General features: G+C 44.4%; 1 protein-coding gene across 1 annotated transcript in view; it reads right to left on the bottom strand.

The window, feature by feature from the left end:
- Positions 1–8,263: 8,263 nt before the first annotated feature.
- cgnb (cingulin b) overlaps positions 8,264–19,867 on the bottom strand; it is a 34,247-nt gene continuing 22,643 nt past the window's right edge. Inside the window, exons 12-21 of the mRNA XM_056298424.1 lie at positions 19,760–19,858; positions 16,973–17,230; positions 16,415–16,585; positions 14,436–14,597; positions 14,036–14,125; positions 13,671–13,754; positions 13,012–13,130; positions 12,588–12,696; positions 11,375–11,538; positions 8,264–9,685 (exon numbers count right to left, since the gene is read on the bottom strand). Coding sequence (XP_056154399.1) covers positions 9,550–9,685; positions 11,375–11,538; positions 12,588–12,696; positions 13,012–13,130; positions 13,671–13,754; positions 14,036–14,125; positions 14,436–14,597; positions 16,415–16,585; positions 16,973–17,230; positions 19,760–19,858 — 1,392 coding nt within the window. The 3' untranslated portion in view covers positions 8,264–9,549. The remainder of the gene's footprint in view (positions 9,686–11,374; positions 11,539–12,587; positions 12,697–13,011; positions 13,131–13,670; positions 13,755–14,035; positions 14,126–14,435; positions 14,598–16,414; positions 16,586–16,972; positions 17,231–19,759; positions 19,859–19,867) is intronic.

The following is a 19,867-nucleotide window of genomic DNA, read 5'->3' as shown; positions in this document are numbered from 1 at the left end:
TGTAAATGTAAATAATGATTGCAAGGAGGTGAACGGTAGCTTCTTGCATGAAACGAGAATCAATTTTAGCTGTGAAAGATTGGAGCCTTGTGCTCAAAATAGTTCAAAGTTAAACCACGAGTTAAATTTATCTGGCAATGTAGGTGTACTTGAATATTTTACACGACGTTCCCTTGCTCTGGATTGGCTTCCCTATTTATCTTACATCTCAATCTCAGCCATATTTGTCCCCGAGACTTTCCACGGTTGTTCTTTCCATGACACCCCAGCAGTCGCTGTTCACATGAATGAGAAACAAAGCCTATGTTTAGCATCGCGGTTTTCCCTTTTGTCTGTCTACCCAGGCTGTAATTACAGCAATAGCTAGAATGATAGAAATCCAAGAGGCTATTCATGCTCAAGAGCCCATCCCATCGCAGACCTGCTGGATTTAGAGACTCATGGCCCATCTTGCACAGTTGTTCTCCATTGATGCCCTGTCAGTCAGGACCTCAATGGCCCTCCTTTGAATAAAGCCTACTTTTATATTACGATTGATTGTAACCATTAGTTTTCCAGTGTATGGGTTGAACCCCATGCTGGGCGTGGGAAAGGGACATTTAATATTTGTGTTGTCACCAAAAGCTGATTTTCGTCGTGTTGACCAAATGGGCATGGCTGTCATCGTCTGAATTTCTGCTGTCTCACCCTTGACATATTATAAACAAACTTGCATGCTTGTTGTAAAATGACACTTGAACCGCCCTGTGAGTTGCTAAATATGTACATGTTGAAGAAAAAGAGTGCCCCATGTATGTGCACATAAGCTGGTTTTTAAAACTATTCTAACTTCCAACTCTGCCAACCTAATTCACACCCAGTTCCTTTGAGAAACAACATTTAGAATGACAGTTTCCCCCCTATCGTGCTCTCAGTAGTTGCCACCTATTTCCCTCGTGTCTAATGTATTGTAGCGAATTCGGGGGGCAACAACAGGAACTGCCGCGGCCGGGACGCGAACCCGTATCGCCCGCATCGCGGGAGACATTGCTGACCAGGGTCCGACTGGTTAACGTTGTCGCTTGCGAAGTGGGAGACAAGGGTTCGCGTCCCGGCTGTGGCGACGGTCTCCCAGACTGCCCCCCGAATTCGTTACAGTATGTTTTCATACTAAAAGAAAGCACAACGATTTACATGGACGTACAATACGGTATAGTTATAGTTCAACATTTGGGGGGAGAATTCTCTTCTTTGACTGTATGTGCTAAACAACATTCAGTTGCCAACTTTGGTAACCTGGCCGGAGTGAGATTTTGCCTGTCGTGCAGTTAACGTTAGACAGCTATGTTGACAGAGCATTTATTCAACATGGAGACCGCGCATCAATCAGAGAGTAATTTAAGATGCATTTCCATGGAATCAACCACATAAAAGAACCAGTTTTCGAATACCCAGCTGTCTTCTAGAAGTCGTTCGCTTGGTTTAACCATTACTATACCAGACAGACTTTTTTTCTCACGTTCGCCTGTTCGTATCTGTTGCTGTCGCAGTGTTTCGGCGTGAGATTTGCCTGAAATCGTGAGAGTTGGCATCCCTGATATATTGATGTACTTTGAGGCAAATTTGTAATTTGTGATATTGGGCAATAGAAATAAAATTGTCTTGTCTTGACTTGACGCACAACAATTTTTTTTGTTTTTTTTGTAGTAGAACTTTGTGTTAATTTTATTTTGTGTGTATTTTACAGGGAGGGATCGCGGTCGAATTTACGCTGACACTGAGGAAAAATAAAGCAAACTGATGTGTCGCATCGAAACTCAAAACTATTCACCGGTGTGAAGTTGTATTGATCCGTTTCAAAGGAGAAAGCGGTGAGGTCATGGAAAGGGCGAGAGCGAGGGCAAGTGTTAACCACAGGCGGCAGGACAGAAGTGAGTTAAGCAGAGAGAGCGTAATTATAATAGCCTGATGTCACCGGCAATTACAGTAAACTAATGGGGGATTAAGGCCCCTCCTTCCCTGAGGGGTGAACTCAGACAGAGCTAAAATAACACCCAGCTGAATCTATTCTCAAATCCTCCCAGACCAACAGTAAGAATAGTGAATAGAGATCTTTAAAAGAGGCCATCATGGGACATTTTTGGAATACAATCAAAATGTACTTATTCTTAACATGAAATCTTTTTCCCCTCTGGGGCAGCTGTGACTGTTACACAATATCGTTACCAACATTGAATTAATAATTTTGTAACAACATGCCCCAAGGTGTTTGTGACTGCGCACACAATAAACACCTTAATTTCAATTTTTGTTTGAATTACTTTGCATTTGTACTTTTTTTTCTTCATTTGTGGTTCTTTGTACGTGTCTGGTATTGACTGTTTGAATACAAAGAGGCAGCCTTAAGGGCAGATTCAGTGGGGTGAAAATGAGATGAGATGTGATTTTATTAGAATAGTGTGAGAGTAAGCAATGTTCCTAAACAGAGTTTGGGCCTGGCTTTATCTGGCACTCCTCCGATAGAGGTAAGAATAAGGACATGCCTTTATGATGTACTGCCATGATGTCTGCACTGGCCAAGCCCATTAGATGAATCATGCCGAAGGTAATGTGGAGCAATATTCAAAGTCAATAGTTGGTACCGGATCAGATCTCTCTCTTGGGTGTTATGAATTCATAATGTCAAAAGTATAAATGGGGACATGTTTGCCCTTAAAACATAAGCCAATGACAGACTATCAACAAACAATTAACCTCCTCAAGTGTCCATGAGCAACACATTAAATCCATACCAACTCAAGGAATTTGGCTTAAAATAAATAAGAAAAAAAAATAAAATAAAATAAAACAAACAAATACATATACATATATATATATAACAAACATGTAACCGTTTCTTAGCTTTTCCTAGGACTGCACTCTTCTGGGCAGAGACCTCAGATGTTGCTCCTGGAATCTGCTGAAGCCACTCTTCCAGTTTGGGGGTCACAGCCCCCTAGTGCTCCTATTACCACTGGGACTACTGTGGATTTCACCTTCCACATCTGATCTAGTTCTTCCTTCAACCCTTGGTATTGCTCTTGCTTCTCATGCTTTCTTCCTGATGTTGCCGTTGCTCGGGATTGATACATCGATCACTACTGCTATCTTCTGTTAATATTCCACTCATTTGTTGAGCACTTTTATCAACAACACCAATGACGGTTTCTGGAAAAAAACCGCTAGTTGTGTTGGACAGTTGTGGTGTAGAGGAAGCTGAGCTGGAAGGCAAAGCTCTCAATTTACCAGTCAGTCTTCGTTCCAACCCTCACCTATGGTCATGAGCTTTGGGTAGTGACCGAAAGGGTGAGATTGCGGATACAAGCGGCTGAAATAATTTTCCTCTGTAGGGTGTCTGGGCTCAGCCTTAGAGATAGGGTGAGGAGCTCGGACATCCAGAGGGAGCTCAGAGTAGAGCCGCTGCTCCTTCGCGTCAAAAGGAGCCAGTTGAGGTGGTTCGGGCATCTGATTAGCATACCTCCTGGACGCCTTCCTTTGGAGTTTTTCCAGGCAGGTCCAACTGGGGGAGACCCCGGGGTAGACCCAGAACTTTCTGGAGGGACTACATGTCCAATCTGGCCTGGGAATGCCTTGGGATCCCCCAAGAGCAGTTGGAGGGCATTGCTGGGGAGAGGGACATCTGGAGTGCCCTACTTAGCTTGCTGCCACCGTGACCTGACCCCAGAAAAGCAGCTGATGATGAGATTATATATATATATATATACACGTATATATATATATATATATATATATATATATATATATATATATATATATATATATATATAAAATCTCCCTCTTGCCCTTTGTTGGATGGTGTGTGTCTTCCTCAAGCTCAGGTTCTCTACCAGAGGCCTGGGAGTTTGAGGGTTCTGCACAGTATCTTAGCTGTTCCTAGGACTGCACTCTTCTGGGCAGAGACCTCAGTTGTTGTTCCTGGAATCTGCAGGAGCCACTCTCCCAGTTTGGGGGTCACAGCCCGTAGCACTCCTACTACCACTGGGACTACTGTGGATTTCCCCATCCACATCTGATCTAGTTCTTCCTTCAGCCCTTGGTATTTCTCTAGCTTCTCATGCTTTCTTCTTGATGTTGCCATCGTTCGGGATTGATACATCGATCACTACTGCTGTCTTCTGTTCCTTGTCGACCACCACAATGTCTGGTTGGTTAGCCAGCACCTGCTTGTCAGTCTGGAACTTGAAATCACACAGGATCTTAGCTTTGCCATTTTCAACCACCTTTGGCAGTGTCTCCCATTTGGACTTGGGGACTTCCAGTCTGTATTCAGTAGATTTTCCTGTATGCTATCCCAGCCACTTGGTTATGCCTTTCAGTGTACACTTCTTCGTTTGATGGCTGGGAGAGCTGGCTCTGGATTGGCTGGGAGAGCTTGGTCTGCTGCGTCTTGTGGGCCCAGGGACCATGGCCCTGCCCAGAGCTGCGCTTGAACATGAAACACTGAGGGCAGTCTGATAGGATGTGGAAGTAGGGCAGGCTAAGCTAACTGCTAGCCCATGCAGACCGGCAGTTCGATAACACCGAGGGCAGTCTGGCGGCAGCCTCACCTAGCATTGACTGTGTTTTTGATGTCATCGTGTGGAGGTGTGTCGAGGGTGTCTGGCTGGGAAAGCTGGCGTTGGATTGGATTGGGGAGCCTGGTCTGCTGCGTCCGGTGGGCTCAGGGACCATGGCCCTGCCTGGAACTGCACCTGAAGAGGAAACACTGAGGGCGGTCTGACAGGAAGCGGGGCAGGCTAAGCTAACTGCTAGCCCATGCAGACCGGCAGTTCCAAGAGTCATCCTAGCTGGTGTTCGTTCTATTGGATAGTGATTTTTTTTCTTTTTTTAGTTTGGATGTATGTGTGCTTAGTTTAGATATATGTGTTCTCGTAGTTTTTGGACATGTGTTTTTGTCTTTATGTTGCACTGCTGTGGCCTGGGGGAAACAATAAGTGTTCAACCTGCTACTAAGTGAATGCATATATATACACTCACCGGCCACTTCATTAGGCACACCCGTCCAACTGGTCGTTAACGCAAATTTCTAATCAGCCAATCACATTGCAGCAACTCAATGCATTTAGGCATGTAGACATGGTCAAGACGATCTGCTGCAGTTCAAACCGAGCATCAGAATGGGGAAGAAAGGTGATTTAAGTGACTTTGAACGTGGCATGGTTGTTGGTGCCAGACGGGCTGGTCTGAGTATTTCAGAAACTGCTGATCTACTGGGATTTTCACGCACAACCATCTCTAGGGTTTACAGAGAATGGTCCAAAAAAGAGAAAATATCCAGTGAGCGGCAGTTCTGTGGGCGAAAATGCCTTGTTGATGCCAGAGGTCAGAGGAGAAGTGCCAGACTGGTTCGAGCTGATAGAAAGGCAACAGTAACTCAAATAACCACTCATTACAACCGAGGTATGCAGAAGAGCATCCCTGAACGCACAACACATCGAACCTTGAGGCAGATGGGCTACAGCAGCAGAAGACCACACCGGGTGCCACTCCTGTCAGCTAAGAACAGGAAACTGAGGCTACAATTCGCACAGGCTCACCAAAATTGGACAATAGAAGATTGGAAAAACGTTGCCTGGTCTGATGAGTCTCGATTTCTGCTGCGACATTCGGATGGTAGGGTCAGAATTTGGCATCAACAACATGAAAGCATGGATCCATCCTGCCTTGTATCAACTGCTCAGGCTGGTGGTGGTGGTGTAATGGTGTGGGGGATATTTTCTTGGCACACTTTGGGCCCCTTAGTACCAATTGAGCATCGTGTCAACGCCACAGCCTACCCGAGTATTGTTGCTGACCATGTCCATCCCTTTATGACCACAGTGTTCCCATCTTCCGATGGCTACTTCCAGCAGGATAACGCGCCATGTCTTAAAGCTCGAATCATCTCAAACTGGTTTCTTGAACATGACAATGAGTTCACTGTACTCAAATGGCCTCCACAGTCACCAGATCTCAATCCAATAGAGCACCTTTGGGATGTGGTGGACCGGGAGATTCGCATCATGGATGTGCAGCCGACAAATCTGCAGCAACTGCGTGATGCCATCATGTCAATATGGACCAAACTCTCTGAGGAATGTTTCCAGTACCTTGTTGAATCTATGCCACGAAGGATTAAGGCAATTCTGAAGGCAAAAGGGGGTCCAACCCGGTACTAGCAAGGTGTACCTAATAAAGTGGCCAGTGAGTGTATATATATATATGTATATATATGTATGTATATATATATATATACAGTGCATCCGGAAAGTATTCACACCCCCTCACTTTCCCCACATTTTGTTATGTTACAGCCTTATTCCAAAATGGATTAAACTCCTTTTTTTTCTCATCAAGCTACACACAATACCCCATAATGACCAAAGTGAAAAAGGTTTGTAGAAATTTTCGCAAATTTATTAATAATCAAAAACTGAAATATTGCATGTACATAAGTATTGAAACCCTTTGCTATGACACTCAAAATTGAGCTCAGGTTCATCCTGTTTCCACTGATCATCCTTGAGATGTTTCTACATCTTGATTGGAGTCAACCTGTAGTAAATTCAACTGATTGGACATGATTTGGAAAGGCACACACCTGTCTATATAAGGTCCCACTGTTGACAGTGCATGTCAGAGCAGAAACCAAGCCATGAAGTCAAAGGAATTGTCTGTGGACCTCCGAGACAGGATTGTATCGAGGCACAGATCTGGGCAAGGGTACAAAAACATTTCTACAGCTTTGAAGGTCCCGAAGAGCACAGTGGTCTCCATCATTCGTAAACGGAAGAAGTTTGGATCCACCAGGACTCTTCCTAGAGCTGGCCGCCCAGCCAAACTGAGCAATCGGGGGAGAAGGGCCTTGGTCAGGGAGGTGACCAAGAACCCGATGGTCACTCTGACAGAGCTCCAGTGTTCCTCTGTGGAGATGGGAGAACCTTCCAGAAGGACAACCATCTCTGCAGCACTCCACCAATCAGGCCTTTATGGTAGAGTGGCCAGACGGAAGCCTCTGCTCAGTAAAAGGCACATGACAGCCCGCTTGGAGTTTGCCAGAAAGCACCGAAAGGACTCTCAGACCATGAGAAACAAGATTCTCTGGTCTGATGAAACCAAGATTGAACTCTTTGGCCTGAATGCCAAACGTCATGACTGGAGGAAACCAGGCACCTCTCATCACCTTGCTAATACCATCCCTACAGTGAAGCATGGTGGTGGCAGCATCATGCTGTGGGGATGTTCTTCAGCGGCAGGAACGGGGAGACTAGTCAGGATCGAGGGAAAGATGAATGGAGCAAAGTACAGAGAGATCTTTGATGAAAACCTGCTCCAGAGCGTTCAGGACCTCAGACTGGGGCGAAGGTTTATCTTTCAACACGACAACGACCCTAAGCACACAGCCAAGACAACGAAGGAGTGGCTTCGGGACAAGTCTGTGAATGTCCTTGAGTGGCCCAGCCAGAGCCCAGACTTGAACCCCACTGAACATTTCTGGAAAGACCTGAAAATAGCTGTGCAATGACGCTCCCCATCTAACCTTACAGAGCTCGAGAGGATCTGCAGAGAAGAATGGGAGAAATACCCCAAATATAGGTGTGCCAAGCTTGTAGCTTCATACCCAAGAAGACTTGAGGCTGTAATCGCTGCCAAGGGTGCCTCAACCAAGTACTGAGTAAAGGGTGTGAATACTTATGTACATGCAATATTTCAGTTTTTCATTTTTAATAAATTTGCAAAAATTTCTACAAAATCTCTTTTGCTTCGTGATTATGGGGTATTGTGTATAGATTGATGAGGAAAAAAAGGAATTTAATCCATTTTGGAATAAGGCTGTAACATAACAAAATGTGGGGAAAGTGAAGGGGTGTGAATACTTTCCGGATGCACTGTATATATAAAAGTGTTTTTTTCCCGAAACCGTCAATGGTGTTGAGTGCTTGACTAATGAGGAGTGGAATATCAACACAGATACAGGAAAAAAGATTTTGATGCATAGCAGTACAGGCCTGTTTCGTGCGTCTCGCACTCATCAGCTGCTAATGAGTGCGAGACGCACGAAACAGGCCTGTACTGCAATGCATTAAAATCTTTTCTCCTGTATCCGTGTTGATATATACATATATATTTTTTAAACTAAGGCCTCTACGATTATACACAGTGTCAAAAGTTTATTTGAAATATCTGCATTGAAATTTTAGAGGGAACGCTTACAAAGCTTTGCACCACATATCAAATTTTAATAGCAAATTGTTAAACATCTTTATTTTTTTTGTATGCTCAAACATATTTTCTTAAAGTTGCTCAAAAATACATTTTCAAAGTGGCATGTCAAAAAAGGTAATAATATAGTTAAAATATAATTTAAGGATTATCATTCAACAATGGCAAAAGGCAGGTGAAACGTGGGGAGAAAACGTACGAGAGTCCCTCTGAATAAATGACTCCTTCAGTAGGAATGTACAGCCAAGCTGAATTCAAGCAGAGACAAGCACGTGAAACACTAATGAAATCATTACAGCAGCGTATGAAGATCTGTCAGCCATCACAAGAACACCGACTGGAAACGAAACAGCTTCTTTAAAAGGCATCCAAGTGACAACATGCTCTAATACAAACACAAAGACCTCCAAAAAATACAAATTGCTGAAGTAGGAAAACTTCGGAGCATTTTCACCTGTGAGGATAAGCGGTGCCACAGTCTATCTGATTGTCTTGTGTGCACGTGTCTAACAGTGTCAAGATACAAGCTCAGTTTTAAGAAGTTGTCACAGTCCAGTAGAAACGGGAGGCAGCATATGAACATGTCTCGAATCACACAGTTAACACAGAACTGCTGACAATGTATGCAACTTATCATGCCCCAGCCAATACCTACCTCGGGAGAAACAACACGTTGGAGCCAAGAGCAAAATATCAAAACGTATGCAAGTATTATTTGTGTTTCAAGAGCAATCTAAATGGGCAAATTGTGCAATGCCGGGAAACAAAAAGTGGTAAAATTCTCGACTTTCACACGGCGCCGAAAGAGAAATGACGTTTCAAAGTCCCACCCACGGTTTCTTTAATGACGTAGAGTAAAAATCCTTGTTGGGAGTGTGAGTCAAGTTGAAGCACAGTGATTAACCTGTATTTCCCAGTGTACTTTTTAATAATCCTCCTCAATGTAACTGAGGGAAGAAGTTAATTCGTATTTTCAGACAGACAGGAAATGAAAGTAAACAGTGGAGCAATCACAGCACGAGGTATCAGAAGGTAATCTAATTTTTCTGACGTTATTCTGTTTCTTTTGGAGCTATATTACACTACAGCTATTGTTCTAATTTTGCAGTGCTTGGCAACTTAGTCCCTCATAAGACTTTGTTTCTTCAAGTCCATGGGCACCAGTCTCTGACTATCTAGCTTAAAAAAAAAAATCGTGTTTTTGTGCCCAAAACATTGAACATGCTTTCTTTTTCCAGTCTAAGCTCGCCCTTTCCCCTCATATCCCACTATTCACCTAGTGCTCTAGTTATCCCCCCCCCCCCATCCCTAGCAGTTGGTGGTCTGTAGATGGCTCTCATTGAGGATGTCGGAGATGCTGCCGGTGTCAAAGAGGCCGTCGTCCTCCTCAGAGCTGAAGTTGGAGGAGCCCAGAGCCGGACGACGCGTCTGCTGCACCTTTCGCCTGAGGGAGTCAAACACAAAGGGAAGAACAGATACTGTGGGTTTTCTTTTTCTTAATTTCTCCCAACTGTACTTGGCCAATTACCCCACTCTTCCGAGTTATCCCGGTCGCCGCTCCACCCCTCTGCCGATCCGGGGAGGGCTGCAGACTACCACATGCCTCCTCCGATACATGTGGAGTCACCAGCCACCTCTTTTCACCTGACAGTGAGGAGTTTCGCCAGGGGGACGTAGCGCATGGGAGGATCACGCTATTCCCCCCAGTTCCCCCTCCCCCCCAAACAGGTGCCCCAACCAACCAGAGGAGGTGCTAGTGCAGCGACCAGGACACATACCCACATCTGACTTCCCACCCGCAGACACGGCCATTTGTGTCTGTAGGGATGCCTGACCAAGCCGGACATAACACACGGGGTTTCAAACCGGCGATCCCCGTGCTGGTAGGTAACGGAATAGACCGTCACGCCACCTGGACGCCTACTGTGGGTATTTCTGTTCGTATCGGAAACCTCTTCGTGTCATTCTTTAACCCGATCCATTTCAATGCAGCGTCTAGCGAGGTGCCTAGGACAGACAGGCAACCATGTGCCATGAAGTGCCTAGAGTATGCAAGTGTTCCTTCAGACCATCACTACACCAGGTGATTTTCCTTATTTAGGCACCCTAAAATCAGGAACAATTTACTGTCATTTCTATCACATACTTGCATATATAAACGAAATGAAATTTCATTTCACCCAGCGTAACACAAAAGATAAAAACGCATATCCAAAATTTCCAAAACGACACCACCAAAAACATAGAGAAGAAACAAAAACAAAAACAAAGAAATAAGACAGACTAATCACCTGGTGCAGTGATGGCACATGGTTACCTTCATCCTGTTAGGGCATGTGAATAGCAATGAGCCTTGTGATTATATGGTGCCACCTGGTGGAAATTAGGTTTGTGGCACTAGATAGGGCAACTGTCAATTATGTGTTTGGGTGTGACTGTATATGCACTCAAAGTTTGCATGTCTGTAGTACGTTGTAAGGAACAAGATGTTGAAATGAGATGCTAGAAACTCTGCAAGGGCTATAATTTCTAACATTGCTCGCGTTTCCTGGAGCAAGACACTGAAACTACCCCTTTTCGATGTCATAGAGGAAAGCTCAGTGGGCATCTTCGAACAAAGGTTTTAAAAAAATCTTTTAACATAGATTTTAATGAAAAATGCCTTGTAACGTCTCTTTTGCACCACCTTTTACTTGATAACTATTTTACAAATAGTATTATTTCTCACATTTATCTCTTTATTGCAATATTTTACTTTTAACATCTTATATGCTCTTAAATTGTCTTTCTTAACTCCCATTCTGTTGATTCTGAAGCACTTTCAAACTTATTGTAATTTTTTCTGCGTGTGATTCATTTTAATTTGCCTTTTTCTAATGTAAAGCACTCAACTGTATTTCATATATGAACAGTGGCATAAAAACAAAGTATTATCATATGCTATTATTATTATCGTTAATATTATTTCTATCATTGTCATCATTATCATCATCATTATTGTAGCAGCTCCTGGCTACCCCAATATTGTGGTTGATTTGGTGCAAAGCGTACATAAAAAATAAATATTCCTAATAACTCCTTTTGCGACACAGCAGCTGAAATTCTCTGTGATCGACTCGGTGTCAAGTCTTACTTAAGCTCGGCCTCCAGCGCTGAGACCTTGGCCTGCAGGGCCTCCTGGAGCTCCTGTTGCTCCTCCAGGTCCCGGAGAACCTTCCGGCGGACGCCTTCCAGTCGCTCCACCTCTCCCTCGCTCTCGTCCACCTGCCGCTTCAAGGCCTTCACACGCAGAGACAGCTGGGGACAGAGGGAGAGGTGGAGGGGCGGGTTAGAGGGGAATGGAGGGGGCCATTACAGGAGAAAGACGGGGGAGTTGAGGGAGTTAAGAAGAGGAGGAGGCAACAAGTCAAGACAGGTGGTTCAAGGGGCACGTAGAGGTTTAATAGGGGGCAGCCACAAAGTGTATGCCTGCTCATCGTTAAGCTAGGTTAGGACGGCAGAAAGTGGATAGGGGACGTGAGGTCAGGGAGGGTTCTGGGGATGGGTCAGAGGTGGAGCACAGCTAAGATTAGTATGATTCCAAAATGGCATTTTATCCTGTGCATGACATAAATGTGCCAATTGTTGAGTCCTGTTGCTTAATTTACCCTGCATGTACTTCCTCATGGGTAGGGTTTTTGGAAATATTTCAAAAATACTGAGCCAACACATTTGGATCAGCACAGAAAAATGTTGGCAAATGAAGTAAAACACTCCACTGTGACTGAAAACTTCTAGATAGGCATGTTTCCATCAAAGCATTTTAATGCACATTATGAAGTATTACACTGGAAAAGCTGGACAGAAATGGTAAAATTTCATAAAACTTCCTCAGTATTGCAAAAAAGTTTTACACTTGCTGGCGGTGGTTTTTGCTTTTGTTGATAGAGTTTATGTGCTAAATGGACAGTGGAAACACATTTGTAAAACAAAAAAAAAAAGAACTGGAAATAGAGTGCAATCCTATAATCAGCTGTTTCTTAATCTGAACTGGTCCAAAGCATGGCCACAGATTTGATGGAAAAGCACCCAATTCCCACTTTATTTTTTTGCAAAAAAAAGTTTGCTTGTAATTCACAAGTCGATGGAAACATGACACCATCTGAGGCCACCCAACAAAATAACGTGGTGCAGCCATTTCAGTGTAAGACCTTTGACTTGCAAAACTAGAAAAATACTATGAAATGCAGCCATTTCATCTGAACTGTTCTCAGGAATTACACTTTATTCATTGGTACTGAATATAATGTTAAACAAACGCAGGGAAATAGTATGCAAATACTATTTGACTGAGGTCTGATCAGTACCTGGTCTCTTTGCTCAGCATGTTGGTTTCTCTCCTGGTCCAGAGTGGCATTTAGTTCCTTAAGCTTCCTCTCCATCCGTCTCTGAGAGGCCTGGATGCTGGCCTTCTCTCTGGGCAGGTATGAGTGAGAATTCCCATTAGATTTTAAAAATGAAATACTTACAGCCTTTTTAACAAAATACACTCCTTGAAGTTATGTTGAACAAATAATCCGATTAGGTAGACAAATAGATGGACAAACAGAGATATGAGATTTACACTGACAGGACGAAAAAACAGAATGGTTATATTTTCATTATTTTACCACTTTTTCACCAGTGTGTGTCATCTTTTGGCATATTTTGTGTGTGTGTGTGTGTGTGTGTGTGTGTGTGTGTGTGTGTGTGTGTGTGTGTGTGTGTGTGTGTGTGTGTGTTGAACTTTACCTCTCTTCACTGCGTAGCCTTTCCTCCAGCTCCTGCACTTTGTTTTCCAGCAGGGTGATACCAGCTGTCGGTCGGGTCTGCCCCTCCATGTCTGCCACACGGGATTTCAACTCCTTCACCTGGAAGGAGACATATTTGGTTACGTAAACAAACCACTGAATTTAGAGAGAAGACATGTTTGTGCTTCCACCCGATAAGGAACGGCATGTTTAGGTTTGAAAAGGCTTTTTAACATTGCATGCAGAATATTAGCATTTTTATTAAAATGATAGACTGTGACTGTACTGTAGTAGACTGTGTGTGTGCATGTGTGTGTGTGTGTGTGTGTACCATGTTTTTCTATCCTAATGGGGACATTTGGTCCCCATTAGGATAGAAAAACCAGAAACCACCTACCTTGTGGGGCCATTTTATGGGGCCCCACAAGTAAAAGGGTCTATTTTAGGGTTACGATTTGGTTTTAGGGTTAAGGTTAGGATTAGGGTTAGGTTAAGGTTAGGGTAAGGGTTAGGGTTAGGCATGTAGTTTGCGTGGTTAAGGGCTAGGAAATGAATGTAGTCAATAAGGGAGCCCCACAAGTACAGATCTGCGAGTGCGTGTGTGTGTGTGTGTGTGTGTGTGTGTGTGTGTGTGTGATTACTTCACTGGCACCATCGTACCTGTCTCTCTAGTGCACTCTTATCCATCTCCAGGTCATGTCTTGCAGAACGTTCCTGCATCAGGTCTGAACGAAGCTGATCGATCTGAGAAAAGAGGAAGAGACAGAGAGAGGGAGTGATATGGGGGAGGAAGTTTAAATAAGCCACAGGGCTGTTCTGAAGCCTGTTATCCACTGTACATTGAGGTATTTATTGCTTGTTTGAGTGTGTGTGTGGGGGGGTTATGTGTGAGTGTGTGTATTGAGGTATTTATTGCTTGTTTGAGTGTGTGTGTGTGTGTGTGTATGGTTATGTGTGAGTGTGTGTGTGTGTGTGTGTGTGTATTGAGGTATTTATTGCTTGTTTGAGCAATGTATTCTCGGTACCTGTTCTCTGCTTCGTGTGATGCGGTCATTCAGAAGCTCCACACCGCTCCTCTCCTCATCCAGCTCTATCTCCAGTGCCTTAATCTTATCCTGAATCACACACACACACACACACACACACACATACACACACAAAGAGATGAACACTGCCTTTGTTAGTCAGTTTCATTAGTTTACATTACCTCACCATGGAAAAGGTCCCCAGGGGTAATTACATAAATCCCTCCCTCTTGAAGCTCATTGAATCCTCATATATAAGGGTCCCCTCAGCTGGCCAACGTGACCTTTGAACTGCTTTTGCTGAGACATCGCCATATTCCTAATTTACCCCTACCATTTTTAAACCATCCAACACTTGGCCTTTGACCTCTTTGACCTCTTTGACCACATGACCCCTCACCTCCAGGCCCCTGATCTCCCTGGCGCGGTCGGTGTGGCTGCTCTTCTCCGTTTCCAGTTCGCTCTCCAGGCGTTTGAGGCGGCTGCTGAGCAGGTCTCTCTCCAACTGAGCGCTGTCTCTTTCCTCACCACACACCAGCAGCTCCTTTTTCAGCCGAGACACCTGACAACGAGGAGCAGGAGACGGCACTTGACTTATTTTTAAAAAAAAGGATGTCGGTGGCACATTTCCCTACTACATGGCTGTTTGGTCATTTTATTATTTCCAGTCTTTATTCATACATGTCCTGAATTCTACAAGTGAGAGATGTTCTCAGATCAACATTTTATATGTTGACCTTGGGCTAACCCTGACACTAACCCTCATCCTAATCTATTTTCAACTCAAGTCCAACTACATGAATTATATGACAGCCCGGCAACATCTTGGCAAATGTTGATCTGAGAACATCTCTCACTTGTGGAAATCAGGAGAACCTTTATTTATACTTTGTCCCGTACTTGTTTTTCAGTGACAAACTGCTACAATTTCATAACATCAAACATAAATTAGGCTAAATGGGGAGATGGCTGACAATGCTAAAAATGAGGAAATAAGAAAGTCATGGCAATATTCTATCTTGACTAAATGAGGAACCCCCCCCCCAAAAATCAGTCATCTTAACTGTCAAACCACCTCATTGACAGTCCATTTTCAGAAACCACATTCACATACATCCAGACTGCACACATCGAGTGGAATCCATTCATACTACCTCATGATTTAAATCTTACCAACAAAGAGACTTCCTGTTTTCTTCCCTTCACCCCCCCCAATTCTCTTTGCTTCAGTAAACCTGCCTATTTTGCACTCCTTCAAGCTGCATTGTATACTTTCGACAAACCAAAAATGCCTCAAAAATTGTTTGCGAATGCTTTGAACACATTTCCACTGTCATCACATATCCAGGAAAATAGTTTTTTTGAAGCACAGTAACCCAACACGACACCAAAAAGATTTCTGTCTGTGTTATAAATTAAGAATGAGGGCCTCTGCCAGCAAACTCTTCTACTTTCTAACTTAAAACTCTTTTTTTTCTCCCCCAGAGACACATAGAGAGGGATATATCACCATCTTTCCATCCTAAAACTACCCATAGCAGTGTGGCGGTGGGGCAGCTAACTGCAGTTGCAAACAGCTAGGTAAAAAATAGCTAACCTATTTCAGTGTTTGCAGAGAAACGGGGGCCTTAAAGTGTGGACATTTAGAGCTGGACATTGACAAGGACAGTCAGACACAACAGAGGCCTGAAAAGGACTCATTCTTCCTTGTAGTAGAGCAAGTTTTATTTGGTGGCCTGTGCCTGAAAGAGACATTCATCTGGTCATCTGTCCATCCAATATCAGCAGAACCTGTCAAAAGCGTCTCTTTAAAGGTGGGGTCCTATTTTTTGACAAATTGATATAACTTCAGTGTATCTATGAAACCAATCTGTGACATTTTTTTTTTACCAAAGGTTATTTGGTTTGAGCAAAAGTCATGGTTTTTGTTTGTTTTTTCAAGTGCTCAACACCTATCTCCAAAGAAAGGCATTTCTACTGGAGCAGGGTGAGGTCATGAATATTAACATTATTCATGGCTGCTACTCCGATTGGCTGGCAATATTGCTGGCCCGCCCCCTTCCCTGACAGACACAATGTTCTCTCAATCAGAGGCCACCTTGCTGCTAACATAGGCGGCTTTATGCAAAATCTAGGTAAACTACTCCCCGTGTGACATCACTCCAAGAGGCAATTATGAATGAATTTTTTATATGACGCTATTTGATGACATAAAAAAAAAGCTGGTGAAACACAGATGTTACTTAAGTGCTATGAAAGCATGAAAATGGTACTCTTCGCTGATGGCAAAATCCACTACACCTGACATATCTTGTTTTCCATAATTCCCATTCCTCTCTTAACCTTACATCTTCTATCGTTGAGCCTCGTCTTCCTCACCTCTTCCTGCTGTGCCTTGAGGTTGCCCTGTGCCCTCTGGAGCTCGGCCAGTCTGTCCTTGTTGTTGCGCTGAGCGTCCAGCAGATCCTTTCTGGAGCGCTCCCTGTACTCGTCCAGTTGCGTCTGCAGGGCTGCCACCGACTGATGGGAATCGCCCATCATCAACTCCATCTGTGGGGACAGAGAAGTTGGGGGGGGGGTGTCCACAGTTATATGTATTTTTGAAATATCCTTGGATATATTTAGATACTGTTGTTTGATAACACTGTTGCCTCATCCAATCTGACTTCAAAAGAAAAACAGTCAAAGAGATAAACAAAGCTTTCAACTATATAGAAAACAGAGGATTATTTCCACACAAGAGAGAGAAGGGGGAAGAATGGGAAATGGGAGACATGGAGAGAGAAATAGATAGAGGGAGTAAGCAGACAAAGTAAGAGCTGAAGAGGCTATGAATGACACACACACACACACACACACACACACACACACACACACACACACACACACACACACACACACACACACACACACACACACACACACAGGTATGCACACCTCCTTGTTAATCTTCTCCAGGGCACGGTCCAGCAGCCTCTTCTGTTCCTCCAGGTCGCTCTTGCCTCTCCGCAACGCCTCTCTCTCCACATCTCTCTCCTCCAGCCGACGGTTCAGCTCGTCTCTCTCCTTACTCAGACGGGCAACTCCTCTCTTGGCCTCTTCCAGCTGAGACTTCAGGGAGCGGTTCTCGTCCTCCAGCGCCTCAATGGCCTTCTCTGTCCCGGAGCTCAGGGGCATGCTGGAGTGAAGCCTCGTCTGGGGAACCAAGAGACACCCATTACAGAGGTCTCCAACTGATCTGTGTCTATTGTTGTCACCAGGTCCTCAGTATACACCAGGTGGGACCGTCTTTGTACTGCAGAACAACCTGAATTTTTTGAGGTATACATTTAAAAAGGTGCAGGAAAAGTTCCACGATGCTCTTGTCCTTTCCTGAATCGATGGTATTATATAGATACTGCCAATTTTTGGCTACACATTTGTCCCTTTTCGACAAATGTGTAACCTGGAAGTTTTCACATCTAGTGGCTGATAGGTTTATAACTTTCCTCGATTATGGTGATCTCCTCTATAGGAATGCAACGGCATACTGTCTCCATTTTCTGGATTGTGCGTACCACAGTGCCCTGAGATTCATTACAAAAGCCCGCACTCACCACTGCATGTTATAAAAAAGTCTAAACTGGCAATCCTTTTTTTTTAATTAGATTATTTCCCCCATTTTTCTCCCCAATTGTACTTGGCCAATTACCCCACTCTTCCGAGCCATGCGGGTCGCTGCTCCACCCCCTCTGCCGATCCGGGAAGGGCTGCAGACTACCACAGCAATCCTTGTCTATGCCCAGGCTAAGTCACTGGTACATCTTTATTTACAATGCAATTCTTAGTAAACTGTCTTATATCTATGCTGTCATATCAAAGAGAAAATACAAGGTATTCATAGCCTGAGATCCAAGGATTTTTTTCCATTTGATTATCCCCAAGGCCCACAGACAGTTGGGTGAGGAATCTGATACGATGTTGGCACCTACTACTTGGAACTGTCTGCAAAAAGACGAAAGATTCTTACCCCACTGCCTGAGATTTAAGGGGTCCCCCCCCCCTTTTTTCTCCCCAATTGTATCCGGCCAATTATCCCACTCTTCCGAGCCATCCCGGTCGCTGCTCCACCCCCTCTGCCGATCCGGGGAGGGCTGCAGATTACCGCATGCCTCCTTCGACACATGTGGAGTCACCAGCCACTTCTTTTCACCTGACAGTGAGGAGTTTTGCCAGGAGGATGTAGCACGTGGCACCGCAGAAGAGGAGATACACCTGGTGGGGCTCTGCACTCTTACCGAGTACACTCTTCTAGTTTGTAATATTTTTGTACACTACTGTCTTGGCCAGGCCCTTCCCTCCAAAAGAGATGTTGAATCTCAAGTGGATTTCCTGAAAAAGAGTAAATAAACAAAAACATCTGAAACTTTTCAGAACTTCCTCCAAGTTCTGAGATTAGCTCCTGTTTCTGTTTCCATTGTATTTCAAGAACCACGAAGGTTCGGGCATGTGTCATTAAAAAAATGACAGCTACAGGGTATCCAGGTAGCATAGTGGTCTATTCCGTTGCCTACCAACACGGGGAATGCTGGTTCAAATCCCTGTGTTACCTCCGGCTTGGTTGGGCATCCCTACAGACGCAATTGGCCGTGTCTGCAGGTGGGAAGCCGGATGTGGGTATGTGTCTGGTCACTGCACTAGCACCTCCTCTGGTCGGCTGGGGTGCCTGTTCGGGGGGGAGGGGGAACTGGGGGGAATAGCATGATCCTCCCACGCACTAAATCCCCCTGGTGAAACTCCTCACTGTCAGGTGAAAAGAAGCGGCTGGTGACTCCACATGTATCAGAGGAGACGTGGTAGTCTGCAGCCCTCCCCGGATCGGCAGAGAGGGTGGAGCAACAACTGGGACAGCTCAGAGAGCGGGGTGATTGGCCAGGTACAATTGAGGAGAAAAAAGGGTGGGGGTGGTGGGGGGGGGGGGCGCGACAGCTACACTGGTATGTCAATTTCATGTGACATTTTCCATCAAAAAGGACAGCAGTAAACAATGGAAGAGGACTTGGCAGTAATCTTCTTCATCACGTTTCATTCTTCTGTGAGCAGGAGATATAAACTGATATACCGCCAGGGATGGGGAGAACTACAAAAGAAGAACATTTGAGGATGATGATGATGATGTGTTTTTTTTTTTTTTTTACGAATGGCACATTATCCTGTTGGTAGGATCCATTTGAAAAAAAGGCTAGATTGTGGCCACAATATGGATGACAATACCCACCTATCAAAGCACACAGTTTCTGCTTAAATTCATTAGTCATAGCCATTTTACATCCAACGTAATGAGCGGACAGAGCCAAGACAGCCCAACAGCGCCTTGCTGGCCACATGATGTTACGGAGGTCATCGTATGTCTTCGTTGAATTTATGCTTTCTCGGCTGTTTCGTTGGTTAGCTCATGTGTTTCGGTTTTTCTTTTTTTCTTTCATCTTCCTTCGCAAAGGCTTTTACATATTTTGACTGAAAATGTGTGTAGGAGTTTTTGAGTGGGAGGGAGGTTTCCTTGTACCATGCGTCTTCGGAAATGTGTAAGCATGTGTTTAAAGCCTACCAGATATTTACTGTACTGCAGTATCCTTTCTGTCGAGTGTGTGTGTGTGTGTGTGTGTGTGTGTGTGTGTGTGTGTGTGTGTGTGTGTGTGTGTGTGTGTGTGTGTGTGTGTGTGTGTGTGTGTGCGTAGGTGGTACCATTCGAGACAGCCTCTCTCTCAGGCGTGCGTTCGCTTCCTGAAGCTCCTGGTTAGTCCCCTGGTCCACTGGAGTCCTTGTTGAGGATTCAACTAATGACTACAGAGA

This window comes from Lampris incognitus, chromosome 18 (assembly GCF_029633865.1).
Source record: "Lampris incognitus isolate fLamInc1 chromosome 18, fLamInc1.hap2, whole genome shotgun sequence".
In the NCBI taxonomy this organism is placed as follows: domain Eukaryota; kingdom Metazoa; phylum Chordata; class Actinopteri; order Lampriformes; family Lampridae; genus Lampris; species Lampris incognitus.
This window is presented reverse-complemented; position numbering and strand designations above follow the sequence as displayed.